The 23,690-nt window shown below is 33.1% G+C and overlaps 2 protein-coding genes across 3 annotated transcripts; one reads left to right on the top strand and one right to left on the bottom strand.

Moving 5' to 3' along the window:
- Positions 1–810: 810 nt before the first annotated feature.
- LOC107630860 (cytochrome P450 736A117) lies at positions 811–5,176 on the bottom strand. 2 transcript variants are annotated; one of them, XM_016334129.2, is made up of 3 exons: positions 4,754–5,176; positions 3,041–3,597; positions 811–1,658 (listed from the first exon to the last, which is right to left on the bottom strand). In XM_016334129.2, the coding sequence occupies exons 1-3, from the start codon at positions 5,109–5,111 to the stop codon at positions 1,056–1,058; spliced, it is 1,518 nt and encodes a 505-aa protein (XP_016189615.1). In that variant the 5' UTR covers positions 5,112–5,176; the 3' UTR covers positions 811–1,055. The 2 variants fall into 2 exon arrangements, with proteins under 2 accessions (XP_016189615.1, XP_088357578.1); XM_088501452.1 differs by lacking the exon at positions 4,754–5,176 and adding an exon at positions 4,194–4,369.
- Positions 5,177–19,733: 14,557 nt separating this feature from the next.
- Positions 19,734–21,967, top strand: LOC107630850 (bifunctional dTDP-4-dehydrorhamnose 3,5-epimerase/dTDP-4-dehydrorhamnose reductase). The gene is made up of 2 exons (XM_016334118.3): positions 19,734–20,413; positions 21,193–21,967. Exons 1-2 carry the CDS (start codon positions 19,760–19,762, stop codon positions 21,640–21,642), a joined length of 1,104 nt encoding a protein of 367 aa, XP_016189604.1. The 5' UTR covers positions 19,734–19,759; the 3' UTR covers positions 21,643–21,967.
- The last annotated feature ends 1,723 nt before the right edge of the window (positions 21,968–23,690 follow it).

The following is a 23,690-nucleotide window of genomic DNA, read 5'->3' as shown; positions in this document are numbered from 1 at the left end:
AAATCAGGATGCTTGAGCACGACTTCCCCAAAGAGATCGAAGCTTTGAAAGCACGATCTCACGAAAAGGTCCGAACTCAAGCAGGGGCACTGTTCATGCATCGGTTCAAGCTATAATGGACCGGGTTGGCCGACCTCTTAGAAGGTTGGCCCATGACCGACCTCTTGGAAGGTTGGCCCATGACCGACCTCTTCGAAGGTTGGTCTATGACCGACCTCTTCGAAGGTTGGCCCATTATCGACCTCTTCACAAAGAGTTCGGCTAAATCACCAGAGAAGCCTAAAGAAGGCCCAGATGAAAGAACCCAGCCCAAATCTAAAGGCGGCTAAAGCCTAGAAAGATAAAGGCGGTTCCATTAAAGATAAGATGACTTCACTCAAAAGATAAGATAAGATAACTATCTGCAGAAAGGTCACTCCACACTATTATAAATACACTGGAGTACCTAGGTATAACTCATACTCTGATTCTACTAAAAACCTGCTTAAAACCCATACTAACTTAAACATCGGAGTCTCTTGTAGGTACCACCACCTTCCGGTGACGAAAGATCAGCAGCATCTCCAGCTCCACCAGTTCCACCAGGTCGAACACGACAGCTTCGGCCACCGGTTCCACCAGGTCGGATACGACAGCTCCGGCCACCAGATCCAACAAGTTGGACACGGCAGCTCTGATCACCACAGCAAATCTCGTCCGAGATCGACCTCCAGTTTCATGTAACCCTCGCAACAAGAACAGTAAGTGACATCAATTTGTTTAAAAAAAATTAAAATATGCATTGAATATACCTGAAAGATCATAGATAAGTAGATAACCCCACACACATAAAGATGTTACGTGGCTTCATCTCCGTCTTTATGAAAATACAAAACTCTGAAGTTAAATATTTAAAATTTTAGTCCTTCAAAGTGAGAACTGGGAAATAAAGAGTATTATTACCGAGTATTTTCCCAAAAACCATAAAAGCATCAGAACTTAACTTTGGTGCTTTGTTTTCCTTTTTTTTTTTTTTTTTTTTTTTTGTCACTTTTTAAATCCCCTTGTCTAACTACTTAATTCTTTGGGCTTGCAAGGGCTACAAGAGGAACCTTTCTATAAATGGTTAAGCCAACTGTTTCAGACATGTCCAAACTTTCCACACCCTCTGGTAACACCCATTCAAATTGGTGAAGGAGGTTGGCTAGCACAATCTCAACAATAACCATGGCGAATATTGTTCCCGGGCAGCCCCTTCTCCCTGCTCCGAACGGAATCAACTCGAAATCATTCCCTTTCACGTCTATATAATTATTCATGAACCTCTCCGGTGCGAACTCCTCAGGTCGGTCCCAATACTTAGGATCTCTTGCTATTGCCCAAGCGTTCACAATTACTCGTGTTCCCGAAGCAATGTTGTAATCTTGCAGTTTGATATCTTGCATGCTTTCTCGTGGGACTAGTAACGGAATTGGTGGATTTAGTCGAAGTGTTTCTTTAATCACGGCTTTTAAGTAGTGCATGTGAACCAAATCATCTTCAGTTATGTTCTTTCTGTTACCAACCACGTTTTTGGCTTCATCTTGCACTTTCTTCAACACCATTGGGTGCCTTAAGAGCTCAGTCATTGTCCACTCTAAGATGGTAGATGTAGTGTCTGCACCAGCGACAAACACATCCTAAAACGAAGAAAATTAAATGGACGACAAATGATGTATATCTATATTCTATAGTACATATTTGCTGATAAAATCAACTGTATACTTAAAAATCAGCTACCAAATCAGTTATCTATATACAATATATTGAAATATAACATACATATTAAAAATGAGATAAACAATATATATATTCATATACAAATATGTAATAACTAATTTGTTAGTTAATTAACATTTTTGTTATTTAGTAAGAATGTTAAGGGCAGCACAATATTTTATATAGCCATTTATTCTTGAATAATGGCTTATAATTAAATCAAATCAATGATCAAGATTAAATTATCCACTTCTAAATTTTTCTATATTATTCTACATTATTATAGGATATTTAATTTGCAACAGAACTTTTTAAATAATTTGAGCTATATACTACTTACACTCGTGTAGCATTCTTTCATGGTATAATTAGGGGTGCACATGGGCCGGGTGAAGCCGGGTTTGATGTGACCCAGACTCGACCCGAAATATACATCGGGTTTATTTATTAGACCCGAACCCTACCCTAGACCCGATGAAACCAATACACTTTCGGGTCACAATTATACCGGGTGAAAACCGGGCCGTTAACATTACATTACGTTGATACCTTTTTATAAGCTAGCATGTAAAAATATCTAAATTTCCAAGACTCCAACTATTATTTAACATGGTAAAATTCACTTAAAAAAATATAACAAGAACCAACCCTTCTTTAAAATTAAAGCATAACCACAATCAATACTAAAGCAAAATCACAATCAATACTAATATTGTCTAATAATACCAAATATTTAAATCAATACAAATAACACAATATTATGCATTAGTCTAAAGTCTTATGCATTCTAAACATAAAACATTAACTTATAGTTTTATAATGACTAATAAAACAAAATATTAAAGTTTACAATACTTAAATTCCATATAAGAATAGTTATGATCCATCACTAATAACACAAAATATTAATTGTGTATGATGACCTGGCCACCGGGCCGACTTCGGATGACCCGAGCTATGGCCCGGACCCGACCCGAAATAATGACCGGGTCTATTTTTGAGACCCTTACCCGACCCTAAACCCGATGAAATCACACCAAATTAGCCCCTAAAGTGTTCGGGACCGGGCCGGACCTTCGGGCCGGGCCGGGTCTGTGCACCCCTAGGTATAATATTGATTAATGAATGTCTACTTTACAACTTAAACTATTTGTAAGGAACTGTGCATAAAAAAAACTGTTGTCACTAATCTTAATTAGCCATCAGAAATCAAAATATAATATCACCATTAAGCTAAATATATAAAGCATGGATTATTTGCAAGTATCATAGCCTCTCCTATATCCTCTAAATTTGTACTTACCAATATCAAACACTTGATCACTGTTCTATCAATAGGAAATCCAGTTGCATTTGTCCTCTGGAGAAAAAGCAATACATCAACAAAATCATTGTGGCCTTGAGAATCTGATCCAACATGATCCAAATTGCTAGTAACATCATCTGGATATCGATTCACATGGTGATCAACTACTTCCTCCAAGAATTTATCAAACCTTGTAGCTACTCTGTTTGCTCTAGTGTACAACCCCGAAACACTGGTCAACCAATCAAGCCAAGGCACAAACTCTCCAATAACAAAACTACCAAGAAGTTCTGTAAACTCCATGAACAACTCCTTCAACTCCTTCCCACTTTCTCCACCATACTTTCTTCCGAAAGTGACCCTACAAAGTATGTCATTGGTAATCATGGAGAATAATTGGCTCAAATCTATTGGAACAGAGGGTAAAGTAGAATGTTTGACTTCTTCCATCATGATTTGAGTTTCCTCCTCTCTAACGGAGCGAAATGATTGAACCCTTTTTACACTAAGCAGATGCAGCACACAGATGCTCCTTAATTGCCTCCAGTACTCACCTATAGTCCACGAGAATTAAATATGTATGAGTGAGTATTCGAAACAACAACTTTGTCAATACGGTTACAGTACAAAGGCACAACTTTTTTCTAAATACATACAATACAAGATATAGCTTCGTTAAGTCATTAAGAAATGAAAAATGGTCGGTCAATAATGAGGGTTTTTGGAATTAAGTTTACTCAAATATTTAAAAAAGTTATTTTTTAAAAAATTTAAAACGAACACTTGTACTCAATAAATACAAAAATCTCTTATCATAAAAATATAAATTAAAAAAAAATATTTATTTCGGTACGATAATTAATTATTACATATTAATACAATACAAATCAATCACCAAAAAAAATATTAATACAATACAATACAAATTTAAACGAATAAAAAAATATCACGTAAATTATATTATTTTGATCAATATTTAATTTTTTTAAAAAAATATATTATCATTACATTTACTAAAATATCCTTATAAATAATTATAAAAAGATAAACACACATCCCTTTAAATATTTTTGTTAAGAAATTATAAAACTGACAAAAATATCTTTTGCAATAAAAAAATTAAAATCAAATATGATTGATCTAAAAGTACTGGGATTCATTGTTCATTTTCATCTTCTTCTCTTCGTCAGGATCACCTCTCCCTCGTCGTGTTACCACTGCGTGGTCATACTTTCCCGTCAAGTCGGATTTAGATCCTCTAAATTTTGAATTTCACTTTATAAAGTAAAGTTTGATCTCACTCTTGAATAGTTTTTCTCTCCTATTTTCTCCTGGTCGTCCCACCTATGAAATAAATGATGAGAAATCAAACTTTAATTTATAAAATAAAATTTAAAATTTAGAAGATTAAAATCCCTCTCATAGATCTCCTCATCCCACCATCATGTTGGAGGTTCTTGCTTATCGGAGGAGAGTGGCGGAGCTATGCCTCGTGCTGCTTGCGTGAAAGGTGGATCCCCAACCAAAAAAAAAGTCGGATTCCTGAATATAACTTCAGAATATTTTTTTTTTGAAAATAAAGTTTTTTTATTTTATTCCAGAAAATATTGCGAAAAAAAGAAGTAGCTAGTAAGAAATATCCAATATACAATAATATGTTTCAGGTAGGAACATAATACCATTACAATCGTTAGCTTCTTGGATACTCACCATATGGGGCTGTTGACACATCTTTGGAACCATATATAAGTATGTCGAACAATTTCCTTTGGGGCCTGTTCGCAAATACAAGATCATGGGTTTTCATGATCTCACGTGCACCTTCAGCGGAAGAGACCACAAGAACCGGCACCCTCCCAAGATGGAGCAACATCAAGGGTCCATATTTTTTGGCCAGAGATTGGAGGGTGCGATGAGGGTACAAACCTAGTTGATGGAGATTTCCTATTATTGGGAATTTCGGTGGAGAAGGAAGTGAGTTTTTTCTGATTATGGAATAATTTGAATACCATTTTATTAGCAGAAACAAAACGGAAAAGATTGGCAAGATAATGAGAAGTATTTGCATGTTGGTTTATTTTGTGAAGTGTGAAGTCTCTAGCAGGTTCTTGTTGGAGTCGATAAAGTATAAGCAGGGAGCACCACATGGGTTGTTGGTATATATATTGGATAAGTTTACACTACCTTGACAATAATTTTCCTCATACTCTAATAATTATAACATTAAATTAGGGTATAGTATATTTTTATTTGATTGGTGGTTATTCATGTTATTTAAAATGATCATTGTTTATTTAGCACTTTCTAATAATTATTGCTCTATACGTTGTATTCGATTTGATTTAGGACTTAATTTATAGCAATATGTGTGGCTAATTTTTTTTTTATACAAAAATAATATTAGTATTTTTTTTAAAAAAAAAAGAGATTATTTAATATAATTATAAGTGAGTAAATTTTATATGTAAAAAATCAACAATAATATATAAAATACGTATTAAATACTTTTTTATATATTTATAATATTATAATATATTTTAAATATTAATATTTAACTAAAATAACATCTTTATCTCTATATTAAAAATAATTTTTGAATATGTGTGGCTTCTTTAGTTACCAATTTATCACCTCTGTTACTTTGACTAATGTGTAGTCATGGTTAAGGTTAAGGATACATTCAATATACGTTGATATAAGGTGCAACACACCTAGTCACCTATCTCACATCTCAGACCAGAATCTACCTCTCTCAAATAAAAACTTCAACTAACAAGGCAAAGAGAAAATAAATTTTAATAACAATTTAATTCGCAAACAAATTTTTTTATATTTTTACAATTTTGTAATAAGCCTTTGTACTTATAACTAAAAAGATTAAAAAGAGATGATAAAAATTAGAGAATCTTTAATAGAATCGGAATTAAAAATTAAGTTTATTTTATTGTTATTAGCTAATAGCAACAAATAATAGAATGTATTCAACTTAATAAATAAAGAACACAAAAGTCAAATAATTATAAAGTATATATAAAGCACCCACAAATATACATAGAAAATCCATCACAGAAAAATATACGCAAACAAGTATAATGCATGTTTAACCCTATGCAGGTCATGAGTTTATGTGTCGGTTTACATCCTGCAACTTGACATTACCTAAAAATCAGACAATCAATCTCAGATATAGTTTTTCATTGTGTCCTTCGTGTATACGTATCTGTGGTTAAAAATACCATCAGTTCGAGACCACCAGCAATCGACGCAAAACTCGATGCCATAATATACGCATAAGGGGAAACATCGATCCTCAATTTGTGGGCGTTCCCAAGATCAACACACAACAATTCGTGAGTTATACCCGCATTTAATAATTCAACAGTTCGTGAGTTATCCCCGTAATCAATGATTATCAATTTGTGGGTGTTCCCGCCTTTAAACATTTGGCACTAACGCCCAAACAACAATTATATTTCATATGCTCTCATGTGACGGACAGTCTTTCAGAGTCTTTTTATATTTGGCCTCTGCTCTCTTGTGACAGAGATTATTTAGATTCTCTTAGTCTTTGCTCTCTAATTTACTATGGCAGAAATCCTTTTAATATTTTTCTTTCTTCTTCTTTTTTTTTTATTATTCTCTTTTACTTTTTTATATTTTAATAATATAAATTATCTTCGCACTCTTCTCTCGCTTTTTGCTAAATTTGTTATGATAGGAGAATCATAAGATTCTTAGTTTTGATTTGACTTTCTAAAACTTTTAGAAAATATTGATGTTTCACTTTTTTATTAACAATTATTTAAACTAAATAATATCTTTAGTAAATGGATAATAATTATATTATTATGAATAGACTAATATTAATAATAAAAAGATAATATCATTATTATTTGATAATAAAAACCTGTTTATTAAAAGTCTTATTGTTAAAATTTAAGGAATTACATTTTAATTTCAAAGTTTTAGAAAGATTTATATCTTACTTTACAAACTTACTGAAATAATTTACCTACATTATAATTATAAAAAATATCATTATATTTTTATAAAATAACTATCTTACTCTTGAACTTTTACTTATTACCCAAAATATACATAAATTTATAAAATTATTATTTTTAATTATGATCTTTTATCAAAATACAATTTTATTCTCAAAAATAAATTTTGTGTTCGTGATTACACCTCCACTAATAAAATCAAACCTTCTTTTAAGAAATGTTCTGAAAAACGGATCGGACCGGCCGGTTCAACCGGATTAACCGGAAATCGGTCATCTGGCCGGTCCGAGTAACTCTTAAAACTGTTCTGTAAAAAACCGATAAAAAACCGGTCAAACCGGTAGTTAACCGGTGAACAGGACAAATCGGACGGGTTTTTCAGAAGACCAGTTTTGCCATCCTTATAGAAAACGGTGTTGTTTTCTGATGCTTGAAAAAAAAAAGTTCGAAAGGCCCATAACCCACCCAATCCCTTCGAGCCTAACGCCTCTCTCTCCCCTTCCAACCCTAATTTCCTTAATGAGCTGAAGGCTGAAACCAGCAGGAACGCCTCCACTCCACTGTCCTTACTACTATCGGCACCGGCAGTGGCCACCAGTCGTTGACACCATCACCACTCGAAGCTTCTGTCGCCATAGTCGTCGTCGGGTGGTCCGTTTGAAGCTTTTATCACCCTCGTCGTCGGAAGGTCGGGGCATAGCTTCTGTCGTCGGCCGCCTCTGTCCTGTCGAGCATCTCTATGCCACTTTAGGTCGTCTCTGCTTTCTCTGCATCAGTGAGCTTCTTAATGTTTTAATTAATTTTTTTGATAAACTCATAATGATATGAATTGCTAGCTTGCTGGAGTTGCTGCAGAGTTTTTCAGTTTTTCAATTAATATTTTTTATTCTATTAATTATATGAATCACTGGCTTGCTGGAGTTGCTGCATAATTCTTTATTTTTTCAATTAATTTTTTATTCTGTTAATTCTGCTACAGAATTGCTGTAACACTGAATGCTGAATAGAATTTCAAAACCTTTTTTCAGAACATTACTTCTGTCTCCATGATGTGCCGAATATTTGGCACATACCCTTGCTATTGAAAGTAATTCTAACATTATTTTTTGTTTCATTGTTTGGTTTATGAAGGAACTTGAATTTTTCTTTTGAATTTATTTTCTGTTAATGGCTGAAAACTAGTGATTTCATTGTAGAATTCTATATTCTATAATGTATTCTTCTAATAATCCTCTTAATTTTGATATAATTTCAGATCCTGGATTTTGAATGCTGAATTGAATTTTGGTATAATTTTATAATACTGAACAAAATTGGTATAATTTTGGATTTTGAATTGCTGTAATTCTGAATTTTGCTGTAATTGCTTTAATGGCTGAGGTTTTATTTTACTGTAATTAATGTAGTGTCTCAAACATGAAGTTAGGTTTTAAGGGGGCATGGAATAGTTTGTTTTGCACACCTTGATAAATTGTTGCTGCTGAGACTGGTTCATAGCTATTTCTAATTAGTAATTTGACATTAATTGAGTGAGTTTTGTCTAATTAAGTAATCATTGATATTATTATTGATTGTTGGTGATGGTTGATTGAATATGGATATAGTATTTATGCCATGATTTCTTTTAGTTATAAATTGTGATTTTTGAATTTGAATGTAGAATTTTAATGATGAGATGAGATATAGTTTAGTTAGTGGGTAGGTTATGAAATTTTAAATTTTATTATTACATGAATGATTAAATTTAAATTTTAAAAGATTTATATTACATTTTTAATAATTTTATTTTATATATAACAAAATCGGTTCGACCACGGTTCAACCGCGGTTGAACCATTGAACCATTGAACCAGTAACTTGACCGGTTCAATGACCGGTTCGGTTCTCGCAACCTTGCTTTTAAGTTTCTTTCCAAATTTTTGGTTTGATTTTTAATTAATTTTCGAGCTTTTCGCTTACCGGTTTTTCACAGAGTTCATCTTAACCTTCCAACCACCAAATCTTAACAAAATTTCACCAAAGCACAAAATCACTCAAAATCAAATCTCAAACATCAATTTATTAATCACACATTAAGAACACATTTAATTATTAATAATTATCAAACCCTACTTTCGTATGACAACCACCAAACTAAAACACCAAGAAAACTTTTTGAACGAAAAATTGAAAAAAAATGTCAAAATTGACTACTCTACCTCTAAGACTCACATGGCCGAACCTTGCATGGAGGGACAATAGCTCTACATGTTGCTTCTCCCAATGAAAAGTGGTACCGTTGTGAAGAAGACGAAGATAAAAACTTTAATTGGAGTAGATTTTTTTTATCGAAATTATGAAGCTCAAGAAATCGGAGCTTGAAAGTTTACGTTAACATGGAATCTTTCTCTTTCACTCATGGTCTCTCTCTCTTTCTTTTCTTGGTTCGGTGATTAATGAAGGCAGGAGAGATTAGTTAAATGAATGACGGTGGTGAGGTGTCATAAAGGAGTCATGTGTCACACTATAAAGCTGTTGGATTAGCGATTCAAGTTATAAGTATCTTAAATGGATAATTACTATTTTGTCGATTTTTAGCAAATCGATGGTGGCTCGATTCTAATGGTTTGGGAGCAAAACCTACTCCTCTTTTGCGGATACCAGTTTTATTTGCATCAAAATTTATGCCTTTGACAATGACGAAGAAGAAAGAACCAAGCTTTGCAGAAATTTGAAATGAACAATAAACTTTAAATGGCTTGAATAAAAGGGAAATCAAATTACAAAAAGGAAAAGTGTTTGAAAAAATAAATGGCAAATTAAAAGGTAAAGACTGAAAAGGGTAAAAGTTGCTGAATTTAAAGAAAAGGAAAGGACATTACAAGGAAGATAAATTGCATGAAAAGAAAGTTGCAGGGAATTTAAATGAAAAGTAAAGACATGGAAAGAACCCTTCAAAGAAAAAGACTCTTGACTGACTCAGAAAGTCGCTGGGGATGTGAGTGAGTGTGAGTGTTTTCTCTGAAAAGATTCCAACCCTTGGTCCTTCGAGTATTCCCCTATTTATAAGACTCTTCAACCAATCCGATTGAAATGTAACTTCCATGTACACTAATCCATGAGTAACCGTTCTCGCTCTTTGAGTGCTATCTATAAATGCCATCAACTATCTTCACGTATTCACTTCCTTCGATTGCTACATTGTCTCTCTATGAGTCCTAGTCGATCAACATTCTCTCCTTCATCGATTGACCATCCTCGATGACTCCACCTCGAAGTTCACAACTTTTTATTTTTTTCGACTAACAAATTGCATTGCTGACTTCTTCTTCGACACAGTTGACCACAATCGAGTCTGCCACTTCGACTTCCGAATTTGTATCAATCGATTAATAGAGAGTACATAACAGAGTATGTAATTGGCTTCAATCCAAAGTTAATTGTAACATATATTTGGAGGTTGATCGAAATATTATTTTGGTACTTGTCAATGATCGAAGTCTAAACTTGTCGAACATTGGCTTGTCAAAGAATTCAATAACATCTTTATCAAAAATATTATTTTTCGATATAACAAATGCCCCCTAAGTATTTATGTTTTCGACTAGAAGAAAGAAAATATAAATACTTACTATTATTCAATATTTTTGACGATGATACCAGCCATTTTTTCATCTTCTTCCTCAAAATATTTCTCATCAACATAGTTGAATCCATTTTTAGGAATGGAGTTTCAACTGCTTTGCCCCTGGAAAGACAATTCGATTCAAAGGAGAAGATTTTGCCCCTCATCGGAAAGTAAAAGGAACACCAGTATTAACTCGATGCAATTGTCGACCACTTTGGTTACCACCCATTCGATCTCGAAAAATGGTATTTCTATCACGGCCTCGAACAAAATAATTGTATCGAGTCTGTTGCTGTTGATATTCTCTCATCTTCTCAATCACCAAACTCTTGCCAATTCTTGATCCATTCAACTCCAATAACTCTTTTTTGTTGAAATTGATCTTCAATGGCTTGATCAATTTGAAACTGGCCCCAAATAGTTATTTGATCAATTTCATATATTGTACAAATTTTCACAAATATTTTCTCGTAGTGCATGACAAAATATTAGTGAAGCATCATGCCATTCTTGAAGAGCCCATGATAATTTTTTTTTTCAATTTATCGAAGAAAAATTATCTTTAATATAAGAAATGTCCCCAAGTATTTGTTTTCGAACTCTTGAGGCAAAGTGGCTGTTTGTCGAACTATTGGATCTTCGATATTTTGTTGAATATTTTCAACCGTATTCATTTTCGATACCTCATTGAAATTTTTTATGACAACATATTACCCAAATCATGGTAATTTTCCTTTACCTTCTCGGATCATTGTGGTCAAAGAGTTGTCATATTTGATGATTCGAAAATATCATAATCAAGAAATTTTTTTTTCAAATTTCCAACTTCACAATTTCCAAAGTGAACAGAGAAGCTTTTTCTTATCTGAAATTTGATCAACTTTATAGAGTTTCAAAGTTGAATAAAAATTTTTCTCTTTTCCACAATTATATCTAACAACTGTCAATAACCGCTTCTCAAGAACTTCTTTTTACAGACATACTTGTACATACCTTAATAGAGTACGCAACTCCTTCCAAAGTGTTCCAATATGCACCTGTAACTTGATAAAGTTCGAATTTGTGGAACATTGGCTTGTCGAAGAATTCAACAATATCTTGTCGAAAATATTATTTTTGATGTTTTTTTTTTCTAGATGGACAATAGCAAAAATACTTATCATCATTGAATATTGTTTTCGACAAACTCATATTCAACCATTTCTCTTTCTTTTTTCTTTTCTTCTTTTATTTTTTTAATTTGTCGAACTCTCTCAGCCAAATAGGCTAAATCAGGAATATGCATATTGAGTAATTTTCGACGCATATACAAGCCAAGACCTTTGATGGCTATTTTGACGATCTCGCTTTCAGGGACTGACACATAACATCGATTGCGAGCAGTTTTGAATCGAATTATATAGTCATATATTGATTCTCCATCATCTCATTCTATTGCAAGCAAATCTGTTAACGAGACATTCAATTCTGCTCTATAAAATTGAGCATGAAAAGCATTTTCAATTGTGCCCACGTTAAAATCGAACTGGGTCTCATATTTGAAAACCAAGTGAAAGCATTTTTTGTTAATGAAGCAGGAAAAAACTTCATTCTCAGGTTTTCATTATCTGCCAAATTTTCTAATTCGACCATATAGCGAGCTATATGCTCGACAGTTGACTCTCCAGCCTCTCCTGCAAATTTTGTAATTATTTTGGGATTTTTTTACACCCATTGGCACTTCTGTCATTTGCACTGCAGAAGGAAAAGCAGAAATAAAATATGGTTGATGCATGAAACCCACGTTGATACCCATTCCATTGAGGACATCATCGACAATCCTTGTCACCTGGTAATGATATCCACGCTGTGTGTGAAGTCTATTCAAAACTTCATCAGCATTTTGATCTCATCGAACGAGAAAAGCGATATGTTCTTCCCTTTCAGGATTGTTAAATACATTCTCCTCATTATATCCTACGTTCTTCTGGTCTACTACCAAATTTGGGGAATAGGCTGTCCCTCATCATAATCGACAATTCGAACAATTCTCTCGACTTGTTTAACCAGTCGATCATATTTTGACTCATTGTCAACCAGGATAGGATTCAGAATAGTAATCATCTGGTGAGTCAACAGGTTGACTAAATTATGATGGCTTTCATCAATATATTGTCGAAACTCAGCCATCGATTCTGGCACATTTCCAAATATGACTGGAAATGTGTACTACCCATATGAGGCGTATAGCCAGGAGGAAGGCCAAATGGAAGCCAACCTGCGATTACTTGCGGTTGATTTTGCACTGGGGTGATCGTAGGGCGTGAATTTCGCCCACTACCACCAACACTTGCATCAATAACTGCAATGTTCTCCCCATAATTATACTCTACATGTGGAATCAAATTTGTAAAAAATTTTGTAGCAGTTATTGGGGTATTATTACTTATTTCTGCATTGCCATTTGAAACTTCGTCAGTCATGGTAATAATTCTATCACTTCTTAATTGGATGCACCAAATATCAACACTGCATGCACAATGCAACAGTTGAAAGCAACAAATTTTGACACAATTAAATTTTAAAACTGTCCCACTGGACGTGCCAATTTGTTTTGTCGATTTTTAGCAAATTGATGGTGGTTCGATTCTAATGGTTTATGAGCGAAACCTACTCCTCTTTTGCGGGTACCAGTTTTATTTGCATCAAAATCTATGCCTTTGACAATGACGAAGAAGAAAGAACCAAGCTTTACAGAAATTTAAAATGAACAATAAAATTTAAATGGCTTGAATAAAAGGGAAATCAAATTACAAAAAGAAAAAGTGTTTGGAAAAATAAATGGAAAATTAAAAGGTAAAGACTAAAAAAGGTAAAAGTTGTTGAATTTAAAGGAAAGGAAAGGACATTGCAAGGAAGATAAATTGCATGAAAAGAAAGTTGCAGGAAATTTAAATGAAAAGTAAAGACATGGAAGGAACCCTTCAAAGAAAAAGACTCTTGACTGACTCAGAAAGTCGCTAGGGATGTGAGTGAGTGTGAGTGTTTTCTCTGAAAAGATTCCAACCCTTGTTCCTTCAAGTCTTCTCCTATTTATAAGACTCTTCAACCAATCCGATTGAAATGTAACTTCCACGTACATTAATCCATGAGTAACCATTCTCGTTCTTTGAGTGCTGTCTGTAACTGCCACCAACTATCTTCACCTATTCACTTCCTTTGATTGCTTCATTCTCTCTCTATGAGTCCTAGTCGATCAACATTCTCTCCTTCATCGATTGACCATCCTCGATGACTCCACCTTAAAGTTCTTACTCCACCTCGAAGTTCACAACTTGTTATTTTTTCGACTAACAAATTGCATTACCGACTTCTTCTTCAACACAGTTGACCACAATCGAGTCTGCCACTTCGACTTCCGAATTTGTATCAATCGATTAATAGAGAGTACATAACAGAGTATGTAATTGGCTTCAATCCAAAGTTAATTGTAACATGTATTTAGAGGTTGATCGAAATATTATTTTGGCACTTGTCAATGATCGAAGTCTAAACTTATCGAACATTGGCTTGTCAAAGAATTCAATAACATCTTTATCGAAAATATTATTTTTCGATATAACAATTACTAAAGTTAGATTATTAAAATACATATAATAATATATATGGGGATAAATATATATAAGTTACTAATATAAATGACATTAATAACATGATGATTATAAGAAATGAAGATATATGATGAAGTATTAGTAACTCTAAGTCCATCAAAGAGTATTGATATTTACTCATACCAGCAGATTTTGAATTTGAAATATTAATTACCCAAATTAAATTATAAAATATTCATCATTAATAGATTATTAAAATTATAGTTTCAATTATGCAAAATATCTTATTATAGCAAAATTATATAATAATCTTAATTAATCCAAACTCAAATGGTAATAATTATAAAAATTAATTTAATTTTATCTATTAAAATAATTTTTAATAAATAGTTCAAACTAATAGAATAAATCATAATTAGTTTAAACTTCAATAATCATAAAAATTAATGTAGTTACTTTTAAGTTTTAATAAAATAGTCTTCTAAAGATAATAAGTTCATATTAATAAAATAAATCGTAAATAATCTATAATAGAAGTTTTGAAAATACGAATTATTACAACCATAGATCTATGGTCACGAATTTTTTTACCTATGTTCATGATTTCTATGGTCATAGTTGTAGTGTTTAAATTCTGACACTTTTGCCCACATTTTTTTACGGTGACCTTAAGTTACTGTTACTCTATGGTCACGCGTAAAAACCGTGACCATAGCATGCTATATGATCAAGGTTTTAGTGTGACCATAGCTTATCTATGATCACCCAGTTTTAAAACTGTGACTATAGCCTACTCTTGGTCACTCCTGTTTTAAACCGTGACCATAGCCTAATCTATGGCTACGGTTTTAGTGTGACCATAGCTTATCTATGGTCACCCTATTTTAAAACTGTGACCATAGCTTACTCTATGGTCTCCCTTTTGTAAAACTGTGACCGTAACCTATCTGTGGTCACGGTTTTAGCATGACTATAGCTTATCTATGGTCACTCTATTTTAAAACCGTGAGCATACCTTATTCTATAGTCATCCTTTTGTAAAACCGTGACCATAGCCTTAACTATGACCACGATTTTAGCGTGACCTATGGTCACCCTTTTGTAAAACCGTGATTATAGCCTTATCTATGGTCACGGTTTTAGCGTGACCATAGCTTATCTATTGTCACTTTTTTGTAAAACCGTGACCATAGGCTAATCTATGGTCACGGTTTTAGCATGATAATAGCTTATCTATAGTCACCTTATTTTAAAACTGTGACCACAGCTTACTCTATGGTCACCCTTTTATAAAATCGTGACCATAGTATAACAACCTGAGTTTTTGAAAATTAAATAATGAGTTATTTATGATTTATTATATTTGTTGATAATTTTATTTAAAGAAAATTATATTTCTAAAAGTAATTAAATTAAATTTTATGATACTTTGAGTTTAAAACCAATTAGGATTTATAAAATTTTCTAAATAATTGAAAATAATGAGAGTTTTATATAATTTAAATTGAATAATTAAAAGTTTTGATTAATTTTCTGAACTAAAAGAAAATTTATTTATTTATCTCTAATTTTAAAGTAGAATACTTAATTAAAAATAATTTGTAAGTTGAAAAATAAATAGTATTCTTAAAATTAATTATTAGATTAAATTTGGTTTTAAATTATTACTCTATCCAAACCCTAATTCCCAAATCAAAACCCTAATTTTACCTAACTCTAACTCACCACCACTCATCCCTTTAGCCCTAACCCCCTTACCTTTTCACGCTACTCCCTAACCCTAACACATAAAATACATGCACACTTTTCAAAAACAGAAACAGAGAAAGATGTGATGCGAAGGGAAGAAAGAAAGGGAAGAGAGAAGAGGGCAAAACCGATCAGGAAAGATGGAAGAGAGATAGCACGAAGAGTAGAGGAGAGAGAGCATGGAGAGCAGAGGAGAGAGAGGGAAGAGTCGCGTTTTGCACCGTCCATCCCAAACCGTCGCCGCTGAACCGCCGTCGTGCCGTCATCAAGCCCGAGTTGAAGAGAGAGGGAGGCATGGAGTCAGTGTCTCACAGAGAGGAACGCGAAGCATGGGCCTCCATGTTACGCTGCCGATCTGTCACCGTTGCTACTGGGTTCTCATTGCCGCCGTCTATGGAGAGCCATCACCGTTCATCACTATCCAGCCACCGTTGCCGCTGCTGGAGGAGAAACCCGCAAAGAGAGAACGCAACAGTGGAGAGAGGGAGGTGCGGTGGTTGATGTTGGTGCTGTTGCATGTGAGAAGGAAGGGCCAGTATGCTATCTCAAAGCCGCTGCATCACCATCGGAGCTTCCTGCCACCATTCTACCCACGGAATGTCATCATCGGAGCTGCAGCTGCTCTGTTCTTTGGGTTCTTCTCTAACAGTAGGTTGTCTTACTTCGAAACTCTTATACACCATTACTATAGCGGTTATATTTTATTAAGTTTTATTAATTTTTAGTATATTTTTGTGCAAAATTCACCTTTTGGATGCTACTTTGAGTTTTTGTATTTTTCTTATGATTTCAGGTAATTTTTGGGTGAAATTGGTAAGTTTTAGCAAAGTCTGATTCAGCGGCAAAGAAAGGATAGTAGATGCTGTCAAATCCTGACCTCCATGCATTCTAACGAGCATATCCTGAGTTACAAAGGTCCAATTGACACGCTCTCAACGGCGTTGAAAAGCTAACTTCCAGAACTTTTCAGAAATATATAATAGTATATACTTTTCATTGGAAATGTTTGTCCAAAATGGGCGTTGAACGCGCAACTTACTCCCAAGACTGGAGTTCAACGCCCAAAGAGGAGCAAGCCCAACGTTGAACGCCCAAGACTAGAGTTCAACGCCACCCAGGGAGCAAGGAAACAGCACGCTCACCCCCCTAATGGGCGTTCAATGCCCAAAAGCCCAAGTTGAACGCCAGGCATACGAAGCACATGACCAAAGTAGGCCCAAAGTGGATTTTAGCACTTCTTAACTTATTTTATTTTCTTTTTGTAATTTTTAATTAAGAACAATATCTTTTAGGTTTAGTCTTAGAGTTTTTACTATAAATAAAGGACTTCCTTCCTCTTGAGGATCATGCCTCCCAGGAGGGGAGAAGCACAGACACATTACATTACACCTTCTTATCTGTTTTCTTTATAAAGCATGAGCAACTAAACCTCCTAAGTTAAGGATAGGAGCTCTGCTCATTCCCATGGATTAATATTATTACTTTTTTACTCTAATATATGTTTGATTCCATTCTATGATGTATTTTCGTTCTTCATCTTTATGGATTTGTGGTGGAACGAGAGTATGACCTCTTATTCTACATGAGCTCTTACGAAGCCTTAGCCGGATAGTATTGAGCTACAACTTAAGAATATATCACAGGTTCCAACAAGTTATCTGGGCTAATTGGGATACGTGACATGAAATCTCGTTAGTCATGGGTAATTAAGGTCTCTGTGGCGTTAAAGCTAGAATAATGAGCATCATTCTCCAATCCGAAAGATCTGACATTGTCTGTGGCGTTTTGAGTAAGATCACCAGAGATTGAATTGCGTGAGCTTCACCCTCATTCATATTGAATGACCATTAGCACCGGCGTTTGATGTGGATCAGAGGAGATTAATGACCACTAGGCCCGGCTTTAATCGCTTACAACCTTGCCATTGAATGAATCACTCATTGTTAAAGTAGTCAATAAGAAGTTTTTATCCGGAAGAACAAGCATCTCCAAAGTCTTAACTGATTTTCCATCATTGTTTCTACACTAGTTCGGTATTACTTTCTTTATTATTCTGTTTTATACGCGGACAACAACCACTACCTGTTCTATTTGCCTGACTTAGTAAAATATAAATTACCTATAAAATATACGTATAATTTTTCATTACTTATAAATTATTAAGATTATAGTTTTAATTATGTAAAATATTTTATAATAAAATAATTTCTAAAAATAAGGAACTCCAATTCATAAAATAAATGATAACTTATTCATATTTAAATTTTTAAAAATGTAGGTTATTACAATGTAGATTAAGGAGCAGATTGTGATTGTGATGATAGAAAATCTGTAACCGAATATGTGTCTACTTAGGAACTAATTTGATACCATGGAACAGCAATCAACAACATGCTATAAGCAGGTCAAGTATGAAAGCTGAGTTTCGAGCTCTAGCAGCTACCTAGGCAAATTTCTTGTATCCCAAAGTGCTTGATTACTTGCAACCAATCCCATCCTGCATAGTAAGTCAAAAAACTTAGAACTAGACTTTCATTTTGTAAGGGGCCAAGTCACTACTCAAAAGTTATTTGTCACCAACATTCCAGTACAAGACCAGGTAGCAAATATCTTTACCAAAACTTTATCTATCAGTTTGTTCTAAGAATTTTGTAGCAAATCTAGAGTGGTTCCAAGACGCTCTCTCAGTTTGATGGGAGTGTGAAGGATAGTGATAACTTGAACATTAAAAAACAAGAATAGCAAGTTCAAAATTCTGTTACAATTGCTATATGAGTGATTGAATTCTTAGTTCATCTCTAGGTAGTTATTCTATTATGCAACGTTGCTATATATAAAATCCTTATATCCCAATTCAGATCAAGTGTAATTCACCCATTCCAAGTATTCAATACAAGATTATATTCATTTCTCTCTCAAATATCTAGATTTGATTCATTCTTTTCTTGCAATCATATTTTTCTTATACCATATTCATCAACTCCTTTGCAAACTTAACAGTTTTTTATAAAATAAATTGTTGTATCATAAGTTTTTCGAAAAAAAATTATTATATGGTAAAATGTTATTTAAGTTGCGTATGAAAAATATATGAAAAATTAGTAAGTTAAAAAAAAATTAGTCTACGAACCACTTTTATTTATGACTTTTAATGATATGAACTAAACTAAGTTGTTTAGCAAAATTTAGAGACTAAATTAAGTCACTTAACAAAATTTAATGACTAAATTGAATCATTTGCAATGAAGATATGTTAATAACAGGTAGAAAAATCATGTTGGGACATAAAGATAAATTATTTTCTGTCACGTAATACCACCGTTTATGTCAATATTACGTGTCACTAACAACTACATCAGCATCCTATTATACTTAGTTGAAATTCTGATATGTGACACTGACAGTCTAGATCAGCATCTCATATTAGTACGTATTTATGAAAAATAATTGAAAAACTAACATGAGTCACAAATATAACCTTTAGAAACTAAATTAAATAAATTGAATTTTTAGAGACTAATTTAAAATACAAATATAATTTGAGTGAACAATTTGAGTATTAATTTTGTCGTTCAAATTGAATTTTCGCTTTTGAGCTGAATCACATCCCAGGGAATAGGGATTACACTCCTAAAATAATGGTAATTGAAATATTGAGTAGCAAAATTGACCATTCGTGAATTTAGCACAACAAAATAACAATAGAATCTTGTAATAACTAATAGCCGATTAACCGTGTTCATAGGAGTCACTGTCGGGAAAAAAGATGCAAATAATGTGTGTCCCTATTCAATACACACATTCATATCCGCTATATATGTATCCTCGAAACCTAGCACCCGAAAATCCCATTCTTCTAAGTTTCACAACAGAAAAATCTCAAAAGCAGAAATACACAACAAACTCAGAAGTCAAAACCAACAGAAAAACCCAGAGATTCATCACAAGTAGCGTTTCAGCTTCATACATGGGATTTCCAACCAACGGCGCCGGAGCTAACAAGCCCTTCAAGTTCCTCCTGTACGGTAAAACGGGCTGGATAGGGGGCCTGCTGGGGGACCTCTGCCGGGCCCAAGGGATAGAATTCTCCTACGGGTCGGGACGACTGGAAAACAGGGCTTCCCTTGAGGCGGACATAGCGGCGGCGAAGCCCACACACGTGTTGAACGCGGCGGGTGTGACGGGCCGGCCCAACGTGGACTGGTGTGAATCACACAAGGTGGAGACTATACGGGCCAACGTGGTCGGAACCCTGACGCTTGCTGACGTGTGCCGCGAGAATGGTTTGTTGTTGGTTAATTTTGCCACGGGATGCATCTTTGAATATGATAAGGATCATCCTCTTGGATCTGGTATTGGATTCAAGGAAGAGGATACTCCTAATTTCATTGGATCCTTCTACTCCAAGACCAAGGCCATGGTATATATACCTATCTTTTCTCTCTTAACTTCTGCCAATTTTTTTCATAGAAGAGATCTGTTCATAACTTGGTAAGTTCTAATGTCATCTTAGCTTTTGTAATTGAGAAATGTTAGGGTGCCAATACCTTTTATTGATACTAGCCAAACAACACCTTATTTTTATATTATTAGGATTAGAGTTTAAAATTTAAAATTTAGTACTTAAAGATTTAATTTAAAGTGTTAGTAAAAAATGATATATTTTGTTGGTCATGTATTCATGTTGCATGAGTGGGGTCGTTTTGACACTTGATTAGAAATTTAAGTTGAGAATCACTTGTACAGTCACATGTTTTAGTTACTCTTTCGAGCAATGTCACACATGTTATGTTTGTTTTATCTTCTTGTTATGTATGTATATGTGGACCCTCCGCAGTAATAGCTACTTGGCTAGTGTTTCGGTCTTTCGGAACAAAGTGGTGTTTGTTGTGTTGTGTTTCAAACTTCAATCCAACAGTGTCTAAATCTAACAGTCACACTAAGTAGGTGTATTTGCACAATTGCCCAAGAAAAAGAAAATGTTATGGTTGTCAAATTACCACTTAACCAATGTTTTATTCATAGATGTAGCTCAGTTTGCAAGAAAACACAAGAAAGAAGGGCAAAAAGTGTAAATGGAAAAAGCAATTGCCTATATAACTTTGGATAATGCTAATTTGACAGCCACAACATTTCTATTATGAAACATTGGTTTAGGCTAGTATACTTATTTACCCTGTTTCACCTTGTATGTTGCAGGTAGAAGATCTGCTGAGAAACTATGATAATGTATGTACCTTGCGAGTTAGGATGCCTATCTCCTCTGATTTATCAAACCCACGGAACTTCATCACGAAGATAACTCGGTACGACAAGGTAGTGGACATTCCGAATTCGATGACCATACTGGACGAACTACTCCCCATCTCCATAGAGATGGCAAAGAGGAACCTCACCGGAATATGGAACTTCACAAACCCGGGTGTGGTGAGCCACAACGAAGTCCTACAGATGTACAAAGACTACATTGACCCCAACTTCTCATGGAAGAACTTCGACCTCGAGGAACAGGCCAAGGTCATCGTTGCACCTAGAAGCAACAATGAGCTTGATACAACTAAGTTGAAGAATGTGTTCCCGGAACTCTTGTCTATTAAGGAGTCCCTTGTCAAGTATGTCTTCCAGCCAAATCGAAAGGTCAATGCTTGATTAAGCATGCATCAATAGGTATGAACATGAGTTCACATTTCATTTTGGTAAGCATGTGCAGGAAAATAAGAGAACCAAAGTAACTCTGAGGAAAGGGTTCCCATTTTTTGGCATTAGTATTGATTGCAGTTGGTGTGGATATATTTTTATGTTGTATTCTATTTTGTATTAATAGCACTATATATACTCATTATTTAATGGGAGTTGTTTACAAACACTGAATTAGATTTTGAGCTTCGAGCTCATTGTGATTGTAATGACTGAGAATGAATAGTGATCCAATTGGATTCAATAGTAAATTTTTGGTTCGTTCAAACGCTATAAATGGATGTTTGGAAGACACTAGTGTAGTGTCTTTACTATAGCAGCAATAGATCTTTAATGGTCAAAATTTGATTGAGTCAATAATATAGAGAAACAGCTTTCGTCATGAGTTATTATAGGGATAAGAAAAGTGATTAGTCATACAAGAAAGCTTATGGTAATTAACTTTGTGCAACCCCATAACAAGTAGGAAGCAGTTAATCACCCACACTTTTTGGGCCGGGGAAGGAAAATGTTTGGTAACCAAATAAAAGTTAGTCCAAAACACCAAAACTTTTCATGTTTGACATTATTTATTCCATGAGTGATGAGTGACATTTATTAATTAAATCAGTAACATTTGAATATAACACTCTCACCCGCATGAATTCATGTATGGCATTAATAATGATAACAGGAGCTGCATTACAATTTTTAAATTGTATCAATTTCATTAATAGTAATAACGATGTAGATATTATATAATAATATCTAAGTGTAACATTTTATTCTTGATACTTTTAATTTTGTTTCCTATCAAACATTTTTTAATAAATCTTTTTATTTTTCTTTTTATTTATAACCCTTTTCAAGTTAACCACTCTATTTTTTTTTTCAATTTTTATAAAATTTATACAAATGCTAATGAGACATAGTTGTAACATAATTGAATATTTTAATTATTATTTATATGTATATTTATTTATTATTTTTAATCTACTCACATAAAAATAATATTTAAAATTTATTTCATAATTTTCTTTCATATTCATATTTTATTTTTTATTTATAACATTCTATATAAAAATGATGGGTTGTATAACGAAATTAATTTAATATTTTTGGCATAACTTTATAATTTTATACCTATAATTATATATTTATTATATTTAATATTATACAATTTTAAAATACATATTATTATTATTATTATATATGTAATTAACAATAGTTTGAATATAGTATTTTGAATAGTTTAAATAATGTATATTTATTATTTATTATTTTACCATGAGAATCATCACGAGTGGTCACATAAAATTATTCCATAATATACAAATTTACTCTATAAAATAAGAAATTCAAGTTTAATATAACATCCCAAAATATTGATTCATAACATCCTAAAGAATAATCACTAAAATCATCTAAAAAACTTCAATTGTTAGCACAATATATATCACTAACACTTACTTCAATCATTGCTTTTTCTTTAGCGCAGCCCTTTTGGCATCAATAGCTGATAGCTCAATTTTTGTCTTTTCAAATTTATTTAAAGATCTTTAACTTCTAAAAATATCTTTAATATAACATCTATAATTTTTATAAATAACATACATATTTTATTATATATAACATTTATAATATCATATATATAATATACATAATTTTTTAAATATATTAAATATTTATAATTTCATACATATAAAAATTCACATTAATTTAAAATTTTAATTCAATCATCAATTATTATTAATGCAATATACAATGAATTATATTGTCAATTTAAACTTTTAATTTTTTTATTTATTCTGGGCGTTGTTAGCATTATTAGCGCTCATAAACCATCTTCTATATTATAATTTCATTAAAATTCATTTATCAATAATTTATATATAATTTGAAAAAATAAATAAATATTTACAATTTTTTTCACTTGTCTTTTATGACACATATTTTTGTTAGATATTTAATTCTTTTAATCAAATTGTAATTCTTGCTTATATCAATATATCTAAAAGTGT

This window comes from Arachis ipaensis, chromosome B1 (assembly GCF_059453495.1).
Source record: "Arachis ipaensis isolate K30076 ecotype BB chromosome B1, ASM5945349v1, whole genome shotgun sequence".
Taxonomy (NCBI): domain Eukaryota; kingdom Viridiplantae; phylum Streptophyta; class Magnoliopsida; order Fabales; family Fabaceae; genus Arachis; species Arachis ipaensis.
The sequence above is the reverse complement of the archived record's forward strand: the minus strand, read 5'-3'. Positions and strand labels throughout refer to the sequence as shown.

Bases quoted from the DNA above. Each gene is read 5' to 3' on its own strand.
- LOC107630860 (XM_016334129.2), bottom strand. From the start codon at position 5,111: ATGCAAATACTTCTCATTATCTTGCCAATCTTTTCCGTTTTGTTTCTG. The intron at 3,598-4,753 runs GTGAGTATCCAA...CGTGGACTATAG, and splicing joins TGTGTCAACAGCCCCATATG to GTGAGTACTGGAGGCAATTA. The intron at 1,659-3,040 runs GTAAGTACAAAT...TCTTCGTTTTAG, and splicing joins TGATCAAGTGTTTGATATTG to GATGTGTTTGTCGCTGGTGC.
- LOC107630850 (XM_016334118.3), top strand. From the start codon at position 19,760: ATGCAAATAATGTGTGTCCCTATTCAATACACACATTCATATCCGCTA. The intron at 20,414-21,192 runs GTATATATACCT...TGTATGTTGCAG, and splicing joins ACTCCAAGACCAAGGCCATG to GTAGAAGATCTGCTGAGAAA.